Source organism: Sitophilus oryzae, unplaced genomic scaffold (assembly GCF_002938485.1).
Source record: "Sitophilus oryzae breed Bouriz unplaced genomic scaffold, Soryzae_2.0 scaffold_381_pilon_pilon, whole genome shotgun sequence".
In the NCBI taxonomy this organism is placed as follows: Eukaryota; Metazoa; Arthropoda; class Insecta; order Coleoptera; family Curculionidae; genus Sitophilus; species Sitophilus oryzae.
This window is the reverse complement of record NW_022146953.1, coordinates 2,659,995-2,680,125: the sequence shown is the minus strand read 5'-3', so window position 1 is coordinate 2,680,125 and position 20,131 is coordinate 2,659,995. Positions and strand designations below refer to the sequence as shown.

Sequence of the window (20,131 nt, the reverse complement as noted above, 5' to 3'; positions counted from 1 at the left end):
TAAAACCATAACCAAGCAACGGAATACACCCTTAGTTTTATTAGTTAGATGAGATATTTGGAGGTGTTTTAAAGATGTTGGCATCCTCTTCTTATCTTTAGTTTAGATTCTCTTGCCCCATCCTTTTTTAATGAAGTAGGTTATATTATTTAGTCCGGAATATTTTCGTTTGAACTTATTGGCAGTGATCGATATAGAAAGGTCGAAAATTCACCGAGCTTTGACACGCATCCATTGACGTAAATTTATTTCGGAAATCGCGTCTTGGCATGAAAAAAATCAACACGTCTCGACGACTGACTGACGACATTTCATGTCAGTGGCGTACGAGGCATCTTAATTTACGATCAAGTAATTATTAAATTTGATAAATAAAAAAAAGTTTTCCTATGTTTATAAACTGTTAAAAAAATTATATTGAATTGTAATATTAACAGAGGAGTTTTAAATTTGTAAATCACTGGTTTTATTTCTTGCAAGAACATTATTTTCAGTTCCTCCATGTCCTGATACTCTCGTGTGTGATTATTTATACTTACTGTGCTGTTCTTTGTACTAGGCAATGATTGGGCCATTAGCAAAAAGTTATATAGAAGGTTCAATCTACAAGTTAGAAGCACAGAATAAATAATTTTCCACTACGACTCTTCTCGTACCTTTTTGTAGAAAATGGACTCACCCTAATTCTTCCCCCTTCACCCCTAAGTTATCCCCTTCTTAAATTATTATTTCAAGGAATTTATTACAAGTAGAAAAAAGATTGTGCTGGGTTGGCGTTGGTTTCTATGTAATTTGACAAATTAACAAAGCTGTCTCTTTAGTTGTCAGTTTTGAGTCAATATTTTTTAATTCTCTTTCGTATCGATTGCTGATTGAATTGGCGCCAGAAATGTCTCAAAACGGAATAAGTAAATTACCAACAGATATTCAGGCTGAGGCGACAAACGCCAAAAATGGAAGCAATTATTAAAAAACGTGCGTGAAGGAATAAAGTTTTTAACCTATCCCCGCTTATCATTTAATAATCTACCCTGGCGGTTAAAGTTCTATTTTATCTACTATTTTTGATAGATATAAAGCAATTTTAACAGTTGCTATGGAAAAAATAGAACAGAACAATGAACAAAGATATTAATGGAACAAGTAAAAAGAGCAAAAGATAATTGGTCCATTTTTAAAGCCAGCGATATCGTCTCAGTTTTATTTATTCTATTGCCGATTGAGAGAAAAACCTCCGTGCAACCGCAACGCTCTACACACACACAACAAGAGAAACCGACTCGACTCGATGTGGGGGACGATGTAACACGATCCCCCTCGAACATTTTACCCCCCTTCGCCCCTCCTTGCCCCTAGCCTGCTTCCGACGATGCGTCAGTCTAAATTGACACCAATTACCAGCAAAACTCCCTTTGCTTTAAGCTCCCCCAAAGCTTTTTGCAAACAGCATCACGAAAATGAGCTAATACACTCAGGCTCGGGGCGAATACCTCCTCCTCCCTCTCTCTACCTCACTGTTCCTCTTCGTCTTCGGCTGGCATCACGTCGATCAAACTCACCCGCGTCGAATGACGGGGGCTGTCAAATGAGGCGATTAAAGCATACCGCGCACTTATGCGCAGCGCGGCGCGGCTAAGCGCGGCGAAAAACCGTGCAACGGATTAAATTTGTGTTATATAATGCACGTCCGCTGACTCAAGCGAAGCAACCGCTTGCACCGCGCGCCGAAGCGCCGTTCGTTGCAGACCTAGAATCCAAAGCGAAGAAATTCTCTTCAAAAGAAAATAGTAAAAGAAATTTTTGCTTTAGGCTTTAAGTACGTGTAGAGTATCTGTGTCTACGAAAGGAATTTTAAGAATGCAGACACAATATTGATTTAAGTGTTTGTTATTTTGAAACCACGAAAACGACTTTTGAGGTGTGTATGTGTTTCTAAACATGTCCTACAACAATTTCCAAAGGGTACTTACGACATCCGGCGTGCTAGCGCCATCTGTGTGCGACGTGGAGTCGGCGGTACTCCTCGTACCGCCGTCGCCGTTCGTCGAGCCGGTCAGTTCGGGCGGCTTCCCGCTGTCCCGCTCGTCTATCACAAGGTCGATGGGCATCTTGCCCTTCAGACAACTAATATACCTGTGACAGAAGTTGTCACACAGCTCGTGAACCTGAAACAGAAAGAGGAAAATCGTTAGAAACAGTAGTATGCTAATAATAGGTGTCTTAATATATATATATATATATATATATATATATATATATATATATATATATATATATATATATATATATATATATATATATATATATATATATATATATATATATATATATATATATATATAAACGGGATTTGGTGTAAGTATTTGATACTTTTTTCAAACTACAGCCTATTGCTGCCTTCCCATTACCCTACGCCACACCTCTCGATTTAGTGCGTCATCAGCTTCTAGGTTACGAGCTTCCATTCCTTCCTTAACGGTTCCGTTCCAGTATTTTCTAGGTCTGCCTTTCTTTCTTCTGCCCTGGTGAGCCCATCGAAAAACTTTTTTTGGCCACCTGTTCTCCGGCATACGCAGAATACGTCCAAACCACTTTAAGCTGGATTTTTCGATTCGATCTAGCACTGTTTCCTCCGATGCATGCATGTTACGCCTGACCTCGATGTTTGTCTTTTTTCCATCCTAGATATACCTGCGCTTCTTCTAAGATAGTCCATTTCAACAACTTGGATTTTGCGCTTTGTAACTGCACTTAGAGTCCGTAGCTCTGAACTATAGCAAAGAACTGACTCTTTTTTAGTTGTTGCAGACAAGTTTCGGTCCCACCAGAGGCTATTAAGACATCCAATAACTTGTTCTAAATTCGGGTTTGTATTTCTTCTCTGTCCAAACCCTCGTTGTTGATAATAGCACCCAGGTATTTAAATTTGTCTACTGTTGAATCTGGACGTTATCATCTATGAAGACTTCAAAACAAGCGTTGGAATTGACAGCTAAGTATTCTGTCTTTTTTAGACTATACAATATGGTGTCATAATTACTAACTTATTGTACAGGGTGCCGCCTCTCATATGTCGCGGAGGTTCCAAGGAGAACGACAGTTTGTATTGAAATGAAATTTTGTGAGCATATGTAGGTTAATTCAGAGCACTTTTTAAAAATATAGAGAGTTTTACAGGGTGTCCCCCCAAAAAGTTACATATCAAAGTTGTGTTTTATGTAATAGAACACCATATACATTAATTGCTTTTCGGATTCTGGGAGAAAAATAAAGGTGAGTTTTATAAGAGGAGATAACGTTTTTGACATATTTAACATTTTCTAGAAATAAAGAACAATTTTTAAATTACGATAAAAGCTACTTAAATTGGAATTTACCCGGTATAGCCTGATATGTAGTTAAATTGACTATTGTACTTTAAATCAAATTAAAACTTGAACCAAAGAGTTATATATGTTAAAAACAATGTTTACAAAACTCGACCAACTAGTGTCGACAACATGAGAGAAATAATTATTGTAGCTGCTTTTCGACATAGAACTCCACCTAGATTTTGAGACTGACTTAAAATCATAAAAATTAAAATATCTAGGAAAATCCTTGTCTGAGGGGTAGGCAACCTTAATAATATTGAACACCGGAAAAATATACTGGGTGTTCCATTTAAAGTAAAGGAGTAACATGCTTAAAAGTGACTAATGTTCCATATTAATTTTGTCTCGCTCTGTATAACTTTTCGGGTCAAATTTGAATTTGGTTTAACATACAATGGTCACTGTAATTAAATATCAGGCTATACAAGGTCAACTAAAATTTAGGTAGCTGTTATCGAAATTTGAAATTTACTCTTCATTTTCACAAAATGTGAAATATGTAAAAATCCTTAGATTTTAGGTATATGCTTCTTTAATAAAACTCACCTTTATTTTTTTCCTAGAATCCGAAAATCGATTAATATATAGGGTGTTCCATTAGAAAAACCACAACTTTGATGTGTAACTTTTTTTGGGGACACTCTGTATAATTCTATATATTTTTATAAAATGCTTTCAGTTAACCTACATATGCTGCCAAAATTTAATTTCGATATAAACTACCTAACCACCCTGTATAGAACAGAGAAAGTATATTACAATTTGGGATATTGCCACTGCCAGGACTGCTGGTGATTTTCCTACTGCGTTGACCTAATGATTTTCCCACTGCGATGCGGGGGCCTGGTGATTTTCCTACTGCGGGGACCTGGTGATTTTCCCATCGCGGGGACCTGGTGATTTTCCCACTGCGGGGCCTTCATTTGGTGTATTAAAATACACCACGAAAATACTTACGTAGAAAAAAGAGTCGCGAGTTACGGAAGGCTACGAAGTAATAGTTAAATGAGTCTTTTGGATACTTTACAATTTTCCCAAAAGGGTAATATGCATGTAAAGATTACCAAGGGTCATCGAGCCACCTCGCTCGATCAAGATGGCCGTTCTTCGCGCGCACCGAAGGTACAAACGAACAGGCTGAAAAAGAACAAGAACGAACAGAAGAACGCCAAAGCAACCGGTCCTAGGCCGGGACAGTTGTCGGTCCGTCCAATAAACATAGGGGCCCTTTTTGCAATTTAAATGTACGAACGAAGCCCGGGTAAAAATGTATAAACAGCGCGCGGTGACATTTCCATATTATAATTTTTCTGGTTCGATTTTTTATTTGGAGAGGAACAAACGAAAGTCGGCTCAAAAGGACCGCCTATTAGATGGTTTTGTATTAAAGATTTATAAATCGTAAATTCGATTTTTTGTCAAGGTCATTTATATTTTTATATTTATCCTTGGTTTGTTTTTCATGTTTTCATTCTTCTTTCAAATATTTGATTTTGAAAATTTGGAATTTTTGTCTACATACATACACAGTTATTGTCTCCCCTCTCTTGAGTTTCATCATACAGTCTAAGGGCTTTGATAAAAGCCACACTGATAAAAAAGATAGATTTGAACTAAAGTCGTCATCGTTCTTGAAAAAAAAATTAGTGGCAAAAGAATTTATTTGAGCGTAAAAGAAAATATTTAACTCAAGAAAACTGGTTCTCTTGAAAAATTCGAAAATTTCTCTTGAATCTATTTGAGACTAATCATCTCATTTTAATACAATTTATTGGTATATACTTAATAAAACAATACATGTTTTTATCAGTTACAGAGCATTTCACCTGATACACCAACAGAAATAAATAAATAAATAAATTGGCTCAAAATAAAATTAAAAATTCCCTCTCACAAAACATGCCGCCAACAGAGAACCAGCGGACGGTTCATTCCATCGGGGATAGAAGAAATTTGCATACCCGCTCAGAGATCCCATCGTGTTCAAACCTCAGTCGTTTTATTTAGAATTTTTATACCTTATAACTATACAGGGTGTCCCCTAATAAAATGCGCGAATTGTAGTTCCACCCCAGAAATACATCCATGAGTTTTTTGTAAAGAAAACACTTATACATATTTCTCTTTGCTCGTAGCACGCCCACTTATGGCCTCTAAAATTGTGCACAGCGCCTGACCGGCACAGTTATTAGAGAGATATCGGAAAACCGAATAGCGTCATGCAGTATTTACTTATTATCATGGTTACGATATGCGCGAGTCAATTTTTAACGCAACACCCGCTAATAACGTTACCGTCTGACGTAATTTGCGGATCAATTACCCCAAGCGCTATTTCTAAATAACGTTTAAAAATTGCTTAAATGGGCATGTGCGGGTATTTGACAACCGAGGCCGGCCGGCGAGATCTTTTATTTTAGGCTATGTTTGAATTGTTTTGAATTATTACTTTAGTTTTATTAGGTAATTTGATATTTAAGTAGCTGGGATTAGTTTTAATTAAATAAATATGGGCCAAAATATGGATTCCACCTCTTCCAATATTAAAGAATCTATAAAGAGGCTTAGGTTTACAGCAGATGACCACTTAGCCCTTCTCAGAGAATTTGTTGCTTGTTGCCCTAAACCCACTGGCAGACGTTGAACAATAAAGCACTGGAAATAAGCCCTTTAGTTTTAAAATACCTAGTAAAAAACAATTTCAAAGTTAGGTTAAGTTTAAATAGCGGACGCCACGCCAACAGAATTCTTTCCGATCCGCTAACTATAAATGAAGAGAGTTAATACCACCTCACGTAAAGGAAATAACACCTGGCCTTATTAACGTCCATGCACGCTATTCGGTTTAGCGATATCTCTCTATTACGCTGTTTATTGTTATTTTACGCGAGTTTATTTTTGCGCACAGGAAATTTTACTCGTTTGCACATCGTCATAAAAAACAATTTTCGTACCACGAATTAGGGATAAGATTTTTATCTGTATATAAATATAGTATACCTAATCTGTGATATTACTTTAGTTTTTGCTAAATTCATTTTGAGACTTTTTTTGTTCCCTAAAAATATCTGCACTTATTTTTGTCTATAGTTTATCAATGCAACAGTATGAGTTTTGTTTACCAATCTGTTTAAAAAATCCTGTTTCGAAAACTCGAACTTTCCGAAGAACACCCTGTATCACACGTATCCCTATCTAATCGTGCTACAGAAAATTCTAATTTAGGTTCGTCTAGCACAACATCTCTTCGAAAACCGATTCCATTTTTATCTTTCCTCGCAGCCTCTATTTTTTTATTTATTTTTATAACGACCTCTCTCTTAAAAACTGATCCGATTCAAAATGAATTGGCCTTTTATGTTTTAAGAGTCTCTCTCTATCTTCTCTCTTACTTGTTCTCTCTCTTGCTCTCCACAGACGTATACATATATCTGAGAGAATGCTCGTAAAAAAATCTAAAACATCTCCATTTAGTTCTTCGAGAGACCTATAAAGCTTTTCGAAGCTCGGGAATAATGGATTCCTATTTATTAGTTTATTTATTTTGGTTTTTGTGCTGTTGGTGCTTGGGTTGGCTCTTTGAACGAAACTTATATAGTCTATATAATGTTCGTTGAAATTAAGCGATAAATCTTTGTTTATGTGTGTAATTGTAGTGATTCAATTGTGTTTGAAAGATATTTTCGAGTAACTGTTTTACCTGTGTAGCTGTAAAGAGATATAAAATGGGATTGAACGAAAATTGCTTGTTATATGTTATGGAAAAACAATGGAACGTAAATCTGGACATATATCATCTGGAAGATCTCTGTAAGTTTTAAAATGAACTTTCAGTAATGAGTTTTTTTAGTCTGTTGTTATTATTATTGGAATTTCGTTTTGTGTAGTTCAAAGTAATATATTTTATATCGTATTGAGTTAACTTGACTGAAAATTCTGCAATAAATTCAAAACACCCTGTGGAAAAAATGAGACGGGCATTTTGGATAAAAAAAACACTTTTCTGTAATCTTAGATGTATTCCTAACATTTCATTTTTTGAATTATCCCATAAATTCTATTCTTTTATGAGCTACACATTTTTAAGTAAAGTATTGATTTCAGAGATTCTTTTATTGACAATAACAATAATTTAATAAATGTCCACCTAAGTCCCGTGTATGTCCACCTCTCGCAGCAATATCAGCTCGAGGTCTTTGTCGTATCGAATGAATAAGGGTAGCTATTCTTTCTTGATCTATAGTTTGATGAATATCAAGCTGTAGTAAGGCTAGCATGCTACACATACTGTTCAATTTGCGAAGTTTGAGTCTTTCGTCAACTTCGAAATTTTCGAAAGAAATCAGTACATGAATATTATTTCCTATATTTTTCATTTTATTGATTTTATGGAAAGCACTGTTCATTAAAATGTTGTATCCTATGTTATAGGGCTTGTTTCTCTCTACAATTTCCTGATTCACAATGTACCGTTTGTGTCCAGGAAGGGTTCATAGTTCCATAGTTGTCGATTTTCGAAAGAAATCAGTTCTTGTATATTATTTCCTATATTTTTCATTTTACTGATTTTATGGAAAGCACTGTTTATTAAAATGTTGTATCCTATGTTATAGGGCTTGTTTCTCTCTACAATTTCCTGTCTCACAATGTCCGTTTGTGTCCAGGAAGGGTTCATAGTTTCATAGTTGTCGATTTTCGAAAGAAATCCGTTCTTGTATATTATTTCCTATATTTTTCATTTTATTGATTTTATGGAAAGCACTGTTCATTAAAATGTTGTATCCTATGTTATAGGGCTTGTTTCTCTCTAAAATTTCCTGATTCACAATGTACCGTTTGTGTCCAGGAAGGGTTCATAGTTTCATAGTTGTCGATTTTCGAAAGAAATCAGTACCTGTATATTATTTCCTATATTTTTCATTATATTGATTTTATGGAAAGCACTGTTCATTAAAATGTTGTACCCTATGTTATAGGGCTTGTTTCTCTCTACATTTTCATGTCTCACAATGTACCGTTTGTGTCCAGGAAGGGTTCATAGTTTCATAGTTGTCGATTTTCGAAAGAAATCAGTACCTGTATATTATTTCCTATATTTTTCATTATATTGATTTTATGGAAAGCACTGTTCATTAAAATGTTGTATCTTATGTTATAGGACTTGTTTCTCTCTACAATTTCCTGTCTCACAATGTACCGTTTGTGTCCAGGAAGGGTTCATAGTTTCATAGTTGTCGATTTTCGAAAGAAATCCGTTCTTGTATATTATTTCCTATATTTTTCATTTTATTGATTTTATGGAAAGCACTGTTCATTAAAATGTTGTATCCTATGTTATAGGACTTGTTTCTCTCTACAATTTCCTGTCTCACAATGTACCGTTTGTGTCCAGGAAGGGCTCATAGTTTCATAGTTGTCGATTTTCGAAAGAAATCCGTTCTTGTATATTATTTCCTATATTTTTCATTTTATTGATTTTATGGAAAGCACTGTTCATTAAAATGTTGTATCTTATGTTATAGGACTTGTTTTTCTCTACAATTTCCTGTCTCACAATGTACCGTTTGTGTCCAGGAAGGGTTCATAGTTTCATAGTTGTCGATTTTCGAAAGAAATCCGTTCTTGTATATTATTTCCTATATTTTTCATTTTATTGATTTTATGGAAAGCACTGTTCATTAAAATGTTGTATCCTATGTTATAGGGCTTGTTTCTCTCTACAATTTCCTGTCTCACAATGTACCGTTTGTGTCCAGGAAGGGTTCATAGTTTCATAGATGTCGATTTTAGAAAGAAATCAGTACTTGTATATTATTTCCTATATTTTTCATTTTATTGATTTTATGGAAAGCACTGTTCATTAAAATGTTGTATCCTATGTTATAGGGCTTGTTTCTCTCTACAATTTCCTGTCTCACAATGTACCGTTTGTGTCCAGGAAGGGTTCATAGTTTCATAGATGTCGATTTTAGAAAGAAATCAGTACTTGTATATTATTTCCTATATTTTTCATTTTATTGATTTTATGGAAAGCACTGTTCATTAAAATGTTGTATCCTATGTTATAGGGCTTGTTTCTCTCTACAATTTCCTGTCTCACAATGTACCGTTTGTGTCCAGGAAGGGTTCATAGTTTCATAGATGTCGATTTTAGAAAGAAATCAGTACTTGTATATTATTTCCTATATTTTTATTTTATTGATTTTATGGAAAGCACTGTTCATTTAAATGTTGTATCCTATGTTATAGGACTTGTTTCTCTCTACAATTTCCTGTCTCACAATGTACCGTTTGTGTCCAGGAAGGGTTCATAGTTTCATAGTTGTCGATTTTCGAAAGAAATCCGTTCTTGTATATTATTTCCTATATTTTTCATTTTATTGATTTTATGGAAAGCACTGTTCATTAAAATGTTGTATCTTATGTTATAGGACTTGTTTCTCTCTACAATTTCCTGTCTCACAATGTACCGTTTGTGTCCAGGAAGGGTTCATAGTTTCATAGTTGTCGATTTTCGAAAGAAATCCGTTCTTGTATATTATTTCCTATATTTTTCATTTTATTGATTTTATGGAAAGCACTGTTCATTAAAATGTTGTATCCTATGTTATAGGACTTGTTCTCTCTACAATTTCCTGTCTCACAATGTACCGTTTGTGTCCAGGAAGGGCTCATAGTTTCATAGTTGTCGATTTTCGAAAGAAATCCGTTCTTGTATATTATTTCCTATATTTTTCATTTTATTGATTTTATGGAAAGCACTGTTCATTAAAATGTTGTATCTTATGTTATAGGACTTGTTTCTCTCTACAATTTCCTGTCTCACAATGTACCGTTTGTGTCCAGGAAGGGTTCATAGTTTCATAGTTGTCGATTTTCGAAAGAAATCCGTTCTTGTATATTATTTCCTATATTTTTCATTTTATTGATTTTATGGAAAGCACTGTTCATTTAAATGTTGTATCCTATGTTATAGGACTTGTTTCTCTCTACAATTTCCTGTCTCACAATGTACCGTTTGTGTCCAGGAAGGGTTCATAGTTTCATAGTTGTCGATTTTCGAAAGAAATCCGTTCTTGTATATTATTTCCTATATTTTTCATTTTATTGATTTTATGGAAAGCACTGTTCATTAAAATGTTGTATCCTATGTTATAGGACTTGTTTCTCTCTACAATTTCCTGTCTCACAATGTACCGTTTGTGTCCAGGAAGGGCTCATAGTTTCATAGTTGTCGATTTTCGAAAGAAATCCGTTCTTGTATATTATTTCCTATATTTTTCATTTTTATTGATTTTATGGAAAGCACTGTTCATTAAAATGTTGTATCTTATGTTATAGGACTTGTTTCTCTCTAATTTCCTGTCTCACAATGTACCGTTTGTGTCCAGGAAGGGTTCATAGTTTCATAGTTGTCGATTTTCGAAAGAAATCCGTTCTTGTATATTATTTCCTATATTTTTCATTTTATTGATTTTATGGAAAGCACTGTTCATTTAAATGTTGTATCCTATGTTATAGGACTTGTTTCTCTCTACAATTTCCTGTCTCACAATGTACCGTTTGTGTCCAGGAAGGGTTCATAGTTTCATAGTTGTCGATTTTCGAAAGAAATCCGTTCTTGTATATTATTTCCTATATTTTTCATTTTATTGATTTTATGGAAAGCACTGTTCATTAAAATGTTGTATCTTATGTTATAGGACTTGTTTCTCTCTACAATTTCCTGTCTCACAATGTACCGTTTGTGTCCAGGAAGGGTTCATAGTTTCATAGTTGTCGATTTTCGAAAGAAATCAGTACTTGTATATTATTTCCTATATTTTTCATTATATTGATTTTATGGAAAGCACTGTTCATTAAAATGTTGTATCCTATGTTATAGGGCTTGTTTCTCTCTACAATTTCATGCCTCACAATGTACCGTTTGTGTCCAGGAAGGGTTCATAGTTTCATAGTTGTCGATTTTCGAAAGAAATCAGTTCTTGTATATTATTTCCTATATTTTTCATTTTATTGATGTTATGGAAAGCACTGTTCATTAAAATGTTGTATCCTATGTTATAGGACTTGTTTCTCTCTACAATTTCCTGTCTCACAATCTACCGTTTGTGTCCAGGAAGGGTTCATAGTTTCATAGTTGTCGATTTTCGAAAGAAATCAGTACATGTATATTATTACATTTATTTTTCATTTTATTGATTTTATGGAAAGCACTGTTCATTAAAATGTTGTATCCTATGTTATAGGGCTTGTTTCGGTTGTGTGGAAACTGGCATTATCATGCATCAGTATAACCTGATTTTCAATGAAAGGAGCAAATGGAACGACAACTTCTTGGAGGACATTCCTCCATATAACGATGGGTATTAAAAGCTCGATTTTCAACAATTTCAAGATTGTAAAAATATCAGTGGTTTATTTAAAAATGTGTAGCTCATAAAAGAATAAAGATAATAGGATAATTGAAAAAGGAAATGTTAGGAATACATGTAAGATTACAGGAAAGTGTAAAGCACGACATTTCATAAAAACGCCTGTTTAGAACTTAAAATAAATCGATATTATCCAATAACTCCTAAAAGATAAAGACAAAGTGCTTATGATTCAATTCGATGTGACGTCATCACTAGTGGGACTTTATATTCTTATGATTTGCCGTCGATGCAACGACAACATTATACATTTAGCTAATATTATTTTTAAAAAGGATACAAATACTTCACTTTTGATAAACATTTTACGAAGAAAAATTAGTATTATTACAAAAATATTTTAATTTTCTTAATAAAAGGGCCACCTGACAACGCTATGCTATAAATCCCGGCACGTGTCCTCTGTCATTTCGTCAGTTTCGCTAAGAAGCGTCGTGTTGTTTCTTAAAAGTTATAGATAATTCGATAAGTTTTGAGTGTTTTTAGTGTTATTGTGTGTGTAGAAAATTGTGCATAGTGTTTCAGCCATGCCTCAAATTTGTTGTGTGCCCAAATGCCGTGGAAATTACGTGGGTGAACCTAGAGTGTCGGTGTTTGCTTTCCCAAAGGATGTCGCGGTAACAGCCAAATGGTTGACAAACATACCGCGGAAAAATTTTGTGCCGAATATGTATCATAAAGTGTGTGAACGCCATTTCCCAAAAGGTAGTATAATTCGAAAAATCTCCCACGGGGTCCTAAAACAGGTAAGCTTCTTGAAGTAAATTTGCAAAGACCTCACCTGAAGGAAAATGCCGTTCCTACTATTTTTCCAAATTGCCCGATATAGTAAATATTGTTTTATATTCTTAAGTACCTAATATTTAAAAAGATCGTACAAGATTTTGAAGACAGTTTTCTCCAAGTGTTTAATAAAAAACATTCTTTTCTAATTTAGTTTTGCAATATTTAATTCAACAACTTATTAATTTCTTTAAATGGATGTGGTGAACATTCTCCAGAAGTAATTGCAAAACTTATTCTTAGTCGCATATCAAATACCCTTATAAAGAATTACTGCGGTAAAAAAAACAATACTTTAGAAAAGAGGAGGCAAAGAAAATTAAACACCCTTGTGAAATAGAATCTATATACCTAATTAGACACACTTACCTATTTTGACAAATCTATCTACCTTTGACGATCGGAAAACCGCGCCTAATTTGCGACAATGAATAGAAAAAAGTATTTGGTTTGGTTAGTTTAGTTGGTTTAGTTACTTATTTTTGTTCTTTGACGACAGATGGGTGAAATTTTACTCTGCACTGTCAATACGAGTAGTGTGATAAATCATGTTTTCTACACCCTTTAGAAGATTAAAATGTTAATAGAAATGTAATTTAATTTTTAATAAATTCTTTTAAAATTGGTTAAAAATAATTTTTATTGTCAGGTCAATGATTATATTGACTTTAAAAATAGCTTATTATAAGTCCAATTTTTGGAATAATCCAATAGTAACTATATAATTTATTAAATATTGTTCTCAACTACGAGTATTGCTTAATAATAGTTTAGGCATAAGAAAAAACTATTTACATACATCTAGAAAATAAACGGAAAACTTTAATAATGTTCAATCATAGTCAACTACTATTTTGTAAAAGTATGTATGTAAAATTATCCTTTATTACAATTTTTTTTATAAATATTTCAAATCTATACGTTAATGAGACTAACATCTATAAAGGATTTTTATTTAGAATTATGTTTAAAATATAGTAATTTCCTTTTTAATGCCTATATAATGATTAGAACGCTTGTATATATATTACTCTATGTTTTTTCTCAGGTAAGATTTCGACAGACGATGACAGAAGAAAAGCAGATGACGTCTCCATACCAATCTATTTATTTTACTACAAAAGTTTCTAATAATTTTTAATTTTGGAGTTACTTCTATCACAATTACAATATAAATCCGTCATGCGTCGTGTCTTGTTTTTTTAACCAGTTTTATTGGTTTATTAAAAAATGTAAGATCGTATTTCAATTTTATTGGTTCCATAGGAACGACCTGAACGACAAACGGACGCCGATGCGTAATTCTCGCCTTTAGATTTTTGTCATTTTTGACGCTTGTCAAAGTCTAAAATTACAATAAATAGGTTATAATTTTAGTGTCAGAAATTTGTTAAATACTATGCGTTTTGGAAGATGATGCATTTTGATTCGTATTATTACGTGTGTTTTGTGTCTTTGAAAGTCAAGTGGTTTTAAAAATTAGTGAAAATTAACTGTAGACCCAGAAACAGTTTATGGGCTAACAACTCTGCCCAGGCAGAAAGTCTTATACACCAATGAAGTTGCCATCGATAAAGTTTGTATACCATTTCGTCGTAGGTAAGTGCATCTCGTATATGGTAGAAGGATGAAACTAAACACATACTAAAAACTGGAGTAGCTGTAAAATATCGACATCACATGAGGTAAATAATGGATTTTAGAACTGCAGAAAAATAATGTCAAAAGGTGCTGGTTTAAAAATTCTTTGTTAAAGTTAATTAATCAACCTTTTTTATAAAATTTGGTAGGAAAACCGATTATTAATAAAGTAGAAAAAAGTATTTGGTTTTACCTATGTTGTTTTATTTATTCCTACAAATTTGTTATTTGACGACATAAGTTATATTGATAAATATAATCATCAATGCGGGTAGTTTGATAAAGCTTTTTACAAGTAAATAAGATTAAAATGTTAATAGAAATGTAATTTAATTTTTAATAAATTCTTTTTAAAATTGGTTAAAAATAAATAGTTCTTTTTATATTTTTTTTTTGGTATGTAGTGTCTTGTTCTTGTTTGTTTTGTATTAACACATACCGTTTTATTAAATAAAATAACTGGATTACATTTTTTAGTTTTATACAGTTTTTTTCACAATATTTCAATCATAATCAACTTGTCATCTTGTCAATCAAATTTTAAATATATCCTGTTGATATCCTGCTTGCGTTCCAGTTGTACCAACTTATTTCTTTGTAAAATAAAATAAACTACTTTGAAATTAAAATGACATACACAACTATCACTGTCTATAGGATCTTCTCGTTGGACAGACTATATATTCCCACTAGTGATGACGTCACGCCGAAGCACTTTGTCTTTATCTTTTAGGAGTTATTGTATTATCCCCCGAAGACGGTCCTGCAAATATTAGCATACAACACGCCGCGACCGCCTGTTACCGAACGAAGAATAAGAAGAAATAATCTAAAAGAAGAAGAAGAAGATAATGAAAGACAAAAAGAAGAAGAAGCGGAGGCCTGACCAAAACAAGATCGCAGATCGTGGGCCCTATCCAATGCGAAAATACAGTCCGGAGACGATCAAGCGACTATTTTTGGAGGCGCTGCTGGTCGTTTTTGGAGAGATATTCGATACAAGCGAGTCTCGGATTGAAAAGGTGATGCAGCTGTCTGAGGGTGGATTAAATATTCAGTAAGAAACGTCGGTTCGGTTGTATACAAGCGTACAACCTGAGAATTACAATTTCAGTGATACAGTTCTTCATTTTTATGACTGAAAAGACACTGAACAAACTAGTGTATAATTCATCGCGCAAAATGTTTATCTGACAAAACGACAAACGTTTTACTACTACTCGTACACTATGCAAAAAAAAACGTTTAAAATGTTATATTTTTTTATTTTAATCCTATTTCCTTGATTTTTTAGCAAACCGTATATAAATATATCAACTTCAATTCGTAAATTCAGTTTATTATAAACTGTAGTACTGGATTAATTATACAGGGTTAATCGAAGAGTTGTTTTTACTCTATCTTTAAAACACCCTGTGATTTATGTTATTTTACATTAATATTAGAAAGAAATCATTACAATATAAAAATTAATCAATATTATTATTGTTGTTATGACTTACCTTTTCTAATTCTAATAGGTGAAACCGTAACACTTGTATTGCCTGTACCATCTGTAAAAAAATAAACACATTAAATTTATACAGTCTAACACATATTATTCTTAAAATTAAGTAAGAGAAAATATCTAATAACTTATTAACAAAATGTGCAACAAGACAAATAATATTCATCAATTGGGATATCTTCTTTTTACAGTAAGAATACATCATTTTAAGTTAAATAACTCTGTTATTTACAATTATTTCTTTTAAAAAAGGTAAATACATTGTTGCAGATTGTAGATTTATAACAATACCCATTTTTAAAAAGGGAGATAAAACAGACCCAGCAAATTATAGAGGAATAACATTACTGAGCACCTCGCTAAAACTTCTGACTAAGATCATTGCGGACAAAATCTCCTCAATAGTGCCAATAAGCGAGGAACAACAAGGATTCCGAAGAAACCGATCAACTACCGATGCACTATTCATACTCAGGCAACTAGTTGAAAAATCCTTAGAATATAACTCTCCAGCCTATCTGTGTTTTATAGATTTAACAAAGGCCTTTTATAGAGTCCAACTAAAAGACATCATCACCACCTTGGAAAGCAGTAATGTCTCGAAAGAACTCACAGAACTTATCAAGGACTTAAACACAAACACAACAACCCAAATAAGAACAAACTTTACCTTAACGCAGCACCTTCGAACTACAACTGGTATTCGCCAAGGCGACAGTCTTAGCTCTCTGTTATTCAACATAATCATGGATCAAGTAATAAAAACCGTCAAGAATACTGGATTAGGATATCGAATGGGAATGCATAAAGTAAACATATTATGCTATGCCGATGACGCAGTACTTATTGCAGAGTCAGAGGACGACCTCCAAAGAATGCTACAAGCTTTTAACAGACAGGCAGAAAAACTTAACATGGAAATTTCCACAAATAAGACCAAATGCATGACCATTACAAAGGAGCCTTTACGGTGCAAATTGGTAATAAAAAACAAAACTATTGATCAGATAATGTTATTCGAATACCTCGGATGCAAAATTACAAGCTCAGGATTCCTGGAAGAAGAAGTAAGGAAACAAGCCAATAAAGCTGCCGCAATATCAGGACATCTTAAATATCCCATATGGAAAAACAAACATTTGAGTACAGAATGTAAGTCAAGAATATACAAAACCTGCATACGACCAGTGATGACATATGGTGCGGAAACCAGAGCTGAAACATCAGTAACAAAGAGAATCCTACGAACTACTGAAATGAAGACCTTAAGAATGATAACTGGACAGACATTGAGGGACAGACAGAGAAATGTAGACATAAGAGAAAAGTGCCAAACAAACGACGTTGTCAGATGGATTAGGCAGAGAAGAAGAGAATGGAACCAGCATGTCAATAGAATGAGCCCCGACAGAATGACCATAATAATTCGCAACAACGTACCCCATGGCAGAAGACCTACTGGATGACCACCTAAACGTTGGCAAGACAGTTGGCAGTCAACCTCGCAAGAGTTGCTTAGACGAGGAGGAAACCGGAACTAAACAGGCGATACGCCTTCTAAAAGAAGAAGAAGAAGAAGATGAAGATTGTAGATTGTATAGGAGACACAAAATTAATCACCAATCTTATAGATCTTTTGTGTCCTTCCTTCTTGAGCTATAACTCATCATACAGTCTCATAGCTTTGACAAAAGCCAGTATTTGAGACGGTTTTACAAAGATTAATTCACCATCTCCGATATTAGTCATACTAAAATTTAAGGCACGAATGCTTGTCGTCTCGGAGCACTCAGTGATGAGTTGTTCTGGTGTTTCCCCATTTTCCCTACAGAATCTGCATTCACCGTTGTTTCTTAGCTTCAATCTACTCAGATGTTCATTGAGGAAACAGTGTCTGTTAAAAATCCCGTGACGCGTGACGATTTCTCCATGTCTCTCGATTTTGGGCCGTCATCATCCAATTTCCAGCAATCCTCTTTACATCATCGGTCGAGCGTGTCGGTGGTCTGCCTCTGCTACGTTTATCTGCTCGAGGTCGCCATTCTAACAATCTTCTAGTCCACCTGTCTTTAGATGTTTTCGCCACATGACCTGCCCATCTCCATTTCATTCGAGTTACGTGTTCCACTATGTCTTTAATTTTGGTTTCTTGTCTGATAGTGTTATTAGGAATTTTGTCTCTTTTAGTTATTCCAAGCATGGCTCTCTCCATGGCTCTCTGGGCTACTCGTAAATTTTCTGCTGACTTTTTCGTTAATGTTACAGTTTCCGCTCCATATGTAATTACCGGCAAGACACATTGTTCATAAACTTTCCTCTTCAAGCATATGGGTATATCACTTTTAAAGGTCTCCCGCAGTTTGCCAAAAGCAGCCCAACCCAAACCTATTCTGCGCTGTATCTCGTGTGCTTGGTTGTTCTTTCCGATTTGTATTTCGTGCCCGAGATATTTGTATATATGTGTTTCTTCTATGTCGGCGTCACCTATTCTGATGTTCTGTGTCAGCACTAAGTTCGTCCTTATTTGCGTTATACTCGTATTTATCCGGAGACCGACTTTTAATGAGGCCTGCACTAATTCTTCGAGCATCTACTTTGAATCTCCGATGTTATCTGAGACAAGGACGATGTCATCTGCGAATCTGAGATGTGTCAACCTTTCACCATCGATATTTATGCCCCTATTCTCCCAAGAGAGTGATTTCATTGCGTATTCAAGGACAGCTGTAAAAAGTTTAGGCGAAATAGTATCCCCTTGTCGAACTCCTCTGCCCACCTCAATTTTATCTGTTGTCTCGTGAAGTTTTACAGTTGTGGTGGCATTACTATATATGTATTCTATAAGCCTTGTATACCTATAATCTACTCTTCCCTGCTCCAATGCTGCTATAATGCCCCTTAAAATACTAGCACTTATTTTCGTCAGACCCTGTATTAAAGTGAAATAACCGAAATAAGTAACAGAGAGGAGAACTCATTGACCAACTGGAGTGTAACAAACGGCAATTCAAATAATTTTCGTCTTCGACATCATCGACTGTCCCCCTCGGAGCACACCTACGTCTTTACACAGCGTGCCCAGCCAAAAGCGGAGGAAACAAATAAAAATAAAAGACGCCGCCCCAAGGGCAGCAATTTACGAAGGAAAACAGCGATTTGCCTAATGGTCTGTACCGCCTATTGTTTTCTCGTGATGACCGTCGAGGTTAGAAGACTCAGGTTAAAGAAGGAGATAATACAGGGATCGGTAACAATTATGTCGCTTATTGGTTCTTAGCTCGATGCGCTTTTTAGTGATTTAGTTTTGGAGAAAATACCTATATATGTTTATCAGAATTCGGTAATTTTTTTGCTGGCTGTCATATCTTGCCTAGAATAAAATGTGATGAAATTTTCACTAGTAATACCACTAGAGGTGAAATTATTTCCGGAAATTTTTTTGAGCTCATGAATATTTTGAAAATTATAATTGCTTTTTTGCATTTTTATTAACTGTTCATAAACGCTTTATTGGTATGGAATTCATAACAAGCGCGCAGCGTCAGCAAGCGTCAATCATAAAAGGCATCGTATTTTGACAGTTCAAAATATCAGAAACACTCGCGTTTTGTTGTAATAAAGAATATTGTGCAGCTTGAAAAACCAACAAAATTCTTTGTTTTAAAAATGAATCGGTTTGAAAATCATACTACATGCAAAATATGCGTGAAATTGTTTGATGTAATGATCAATCATGTGCGATGACTTATTTACCCGCATTAATTGTAAGAGGATTGTGGCTCCTACTTGAAGAAAGAAAAATTCAAAGTGCTAAATGGAAAAAAGGTGAATAAAATAGTGTCTAAATATTATATCTATATATATATATATATATATATATATATATATTTCATTAGACATAGACATTTAATTCAATCCATTCCAAGTCCTACATTTTCGCAATAAAGAAAAAAGGAGGTGCGCGAAGAATATAGAAAACATCTCAGCTTTGTAATTGAAATGTATCAAAATTATCATGTAAACAAATAAAAACCAGACTCTCAAAAAGATATTCTGTCATTATAAACGTCAACAAATTTCCAGTAAAACTCGCTGTTGGGTGCCCACAAGGAAAAAATTTTCACTAAAATTTATCCGTTGCCTTGGTGATTTGTCAAAAAACACGTTTTGATTGGTTAAAAATTACAGGTGTGGAATTTTCAGGTTTATCTTGAATATTTCAGTACCTGCAATGGTCGTTAAATGACAGAGTCGCAATAGTTTGACAAGTTTTTTTTTGATTGATAAGTAGCTGTGGAAGGAATGAAGAATAATAGTAACGAAAAGGTTCTCCTGGCATATTTTGAACATCTTTTAAAACATAGGAAGCCTTCATCACTTTGGGTATATTA

At 34.1% G+C, this 20,131-nt stretch overlaps 1 protein-coding gene across 3 annotated transcripts in view; it reads right to left on the bottom strand.

Annotated features, from left to right (window-relative positions):
- LOC115885312 (homeobox protein homothorax) overlaps positions 1-20,131 on the bottom strand; it is a 394,897-nt gene that overhangs the window by 229,653 nt on the left and 145,113 nt on the right. For all 3 annotated transcript variants that reach the window (XM_030904184.1, XM_030904187.1, XM_030904186.1), the window contains 2 exons: positions 15,736-15,786; positions 1,971-2,165 (listed from right to left, as the gene is read on the bottom strand). In XM_030904184.1, the coding sequence (XP_030760044.1) occupies positions 1,971-2,165; positions 15,736-15,786 (246 nt within the window). The remainder of the gene's footprint in view (positions 1-1,970; positions 2,166-15,735; positions 15,787-20,131) is intronic.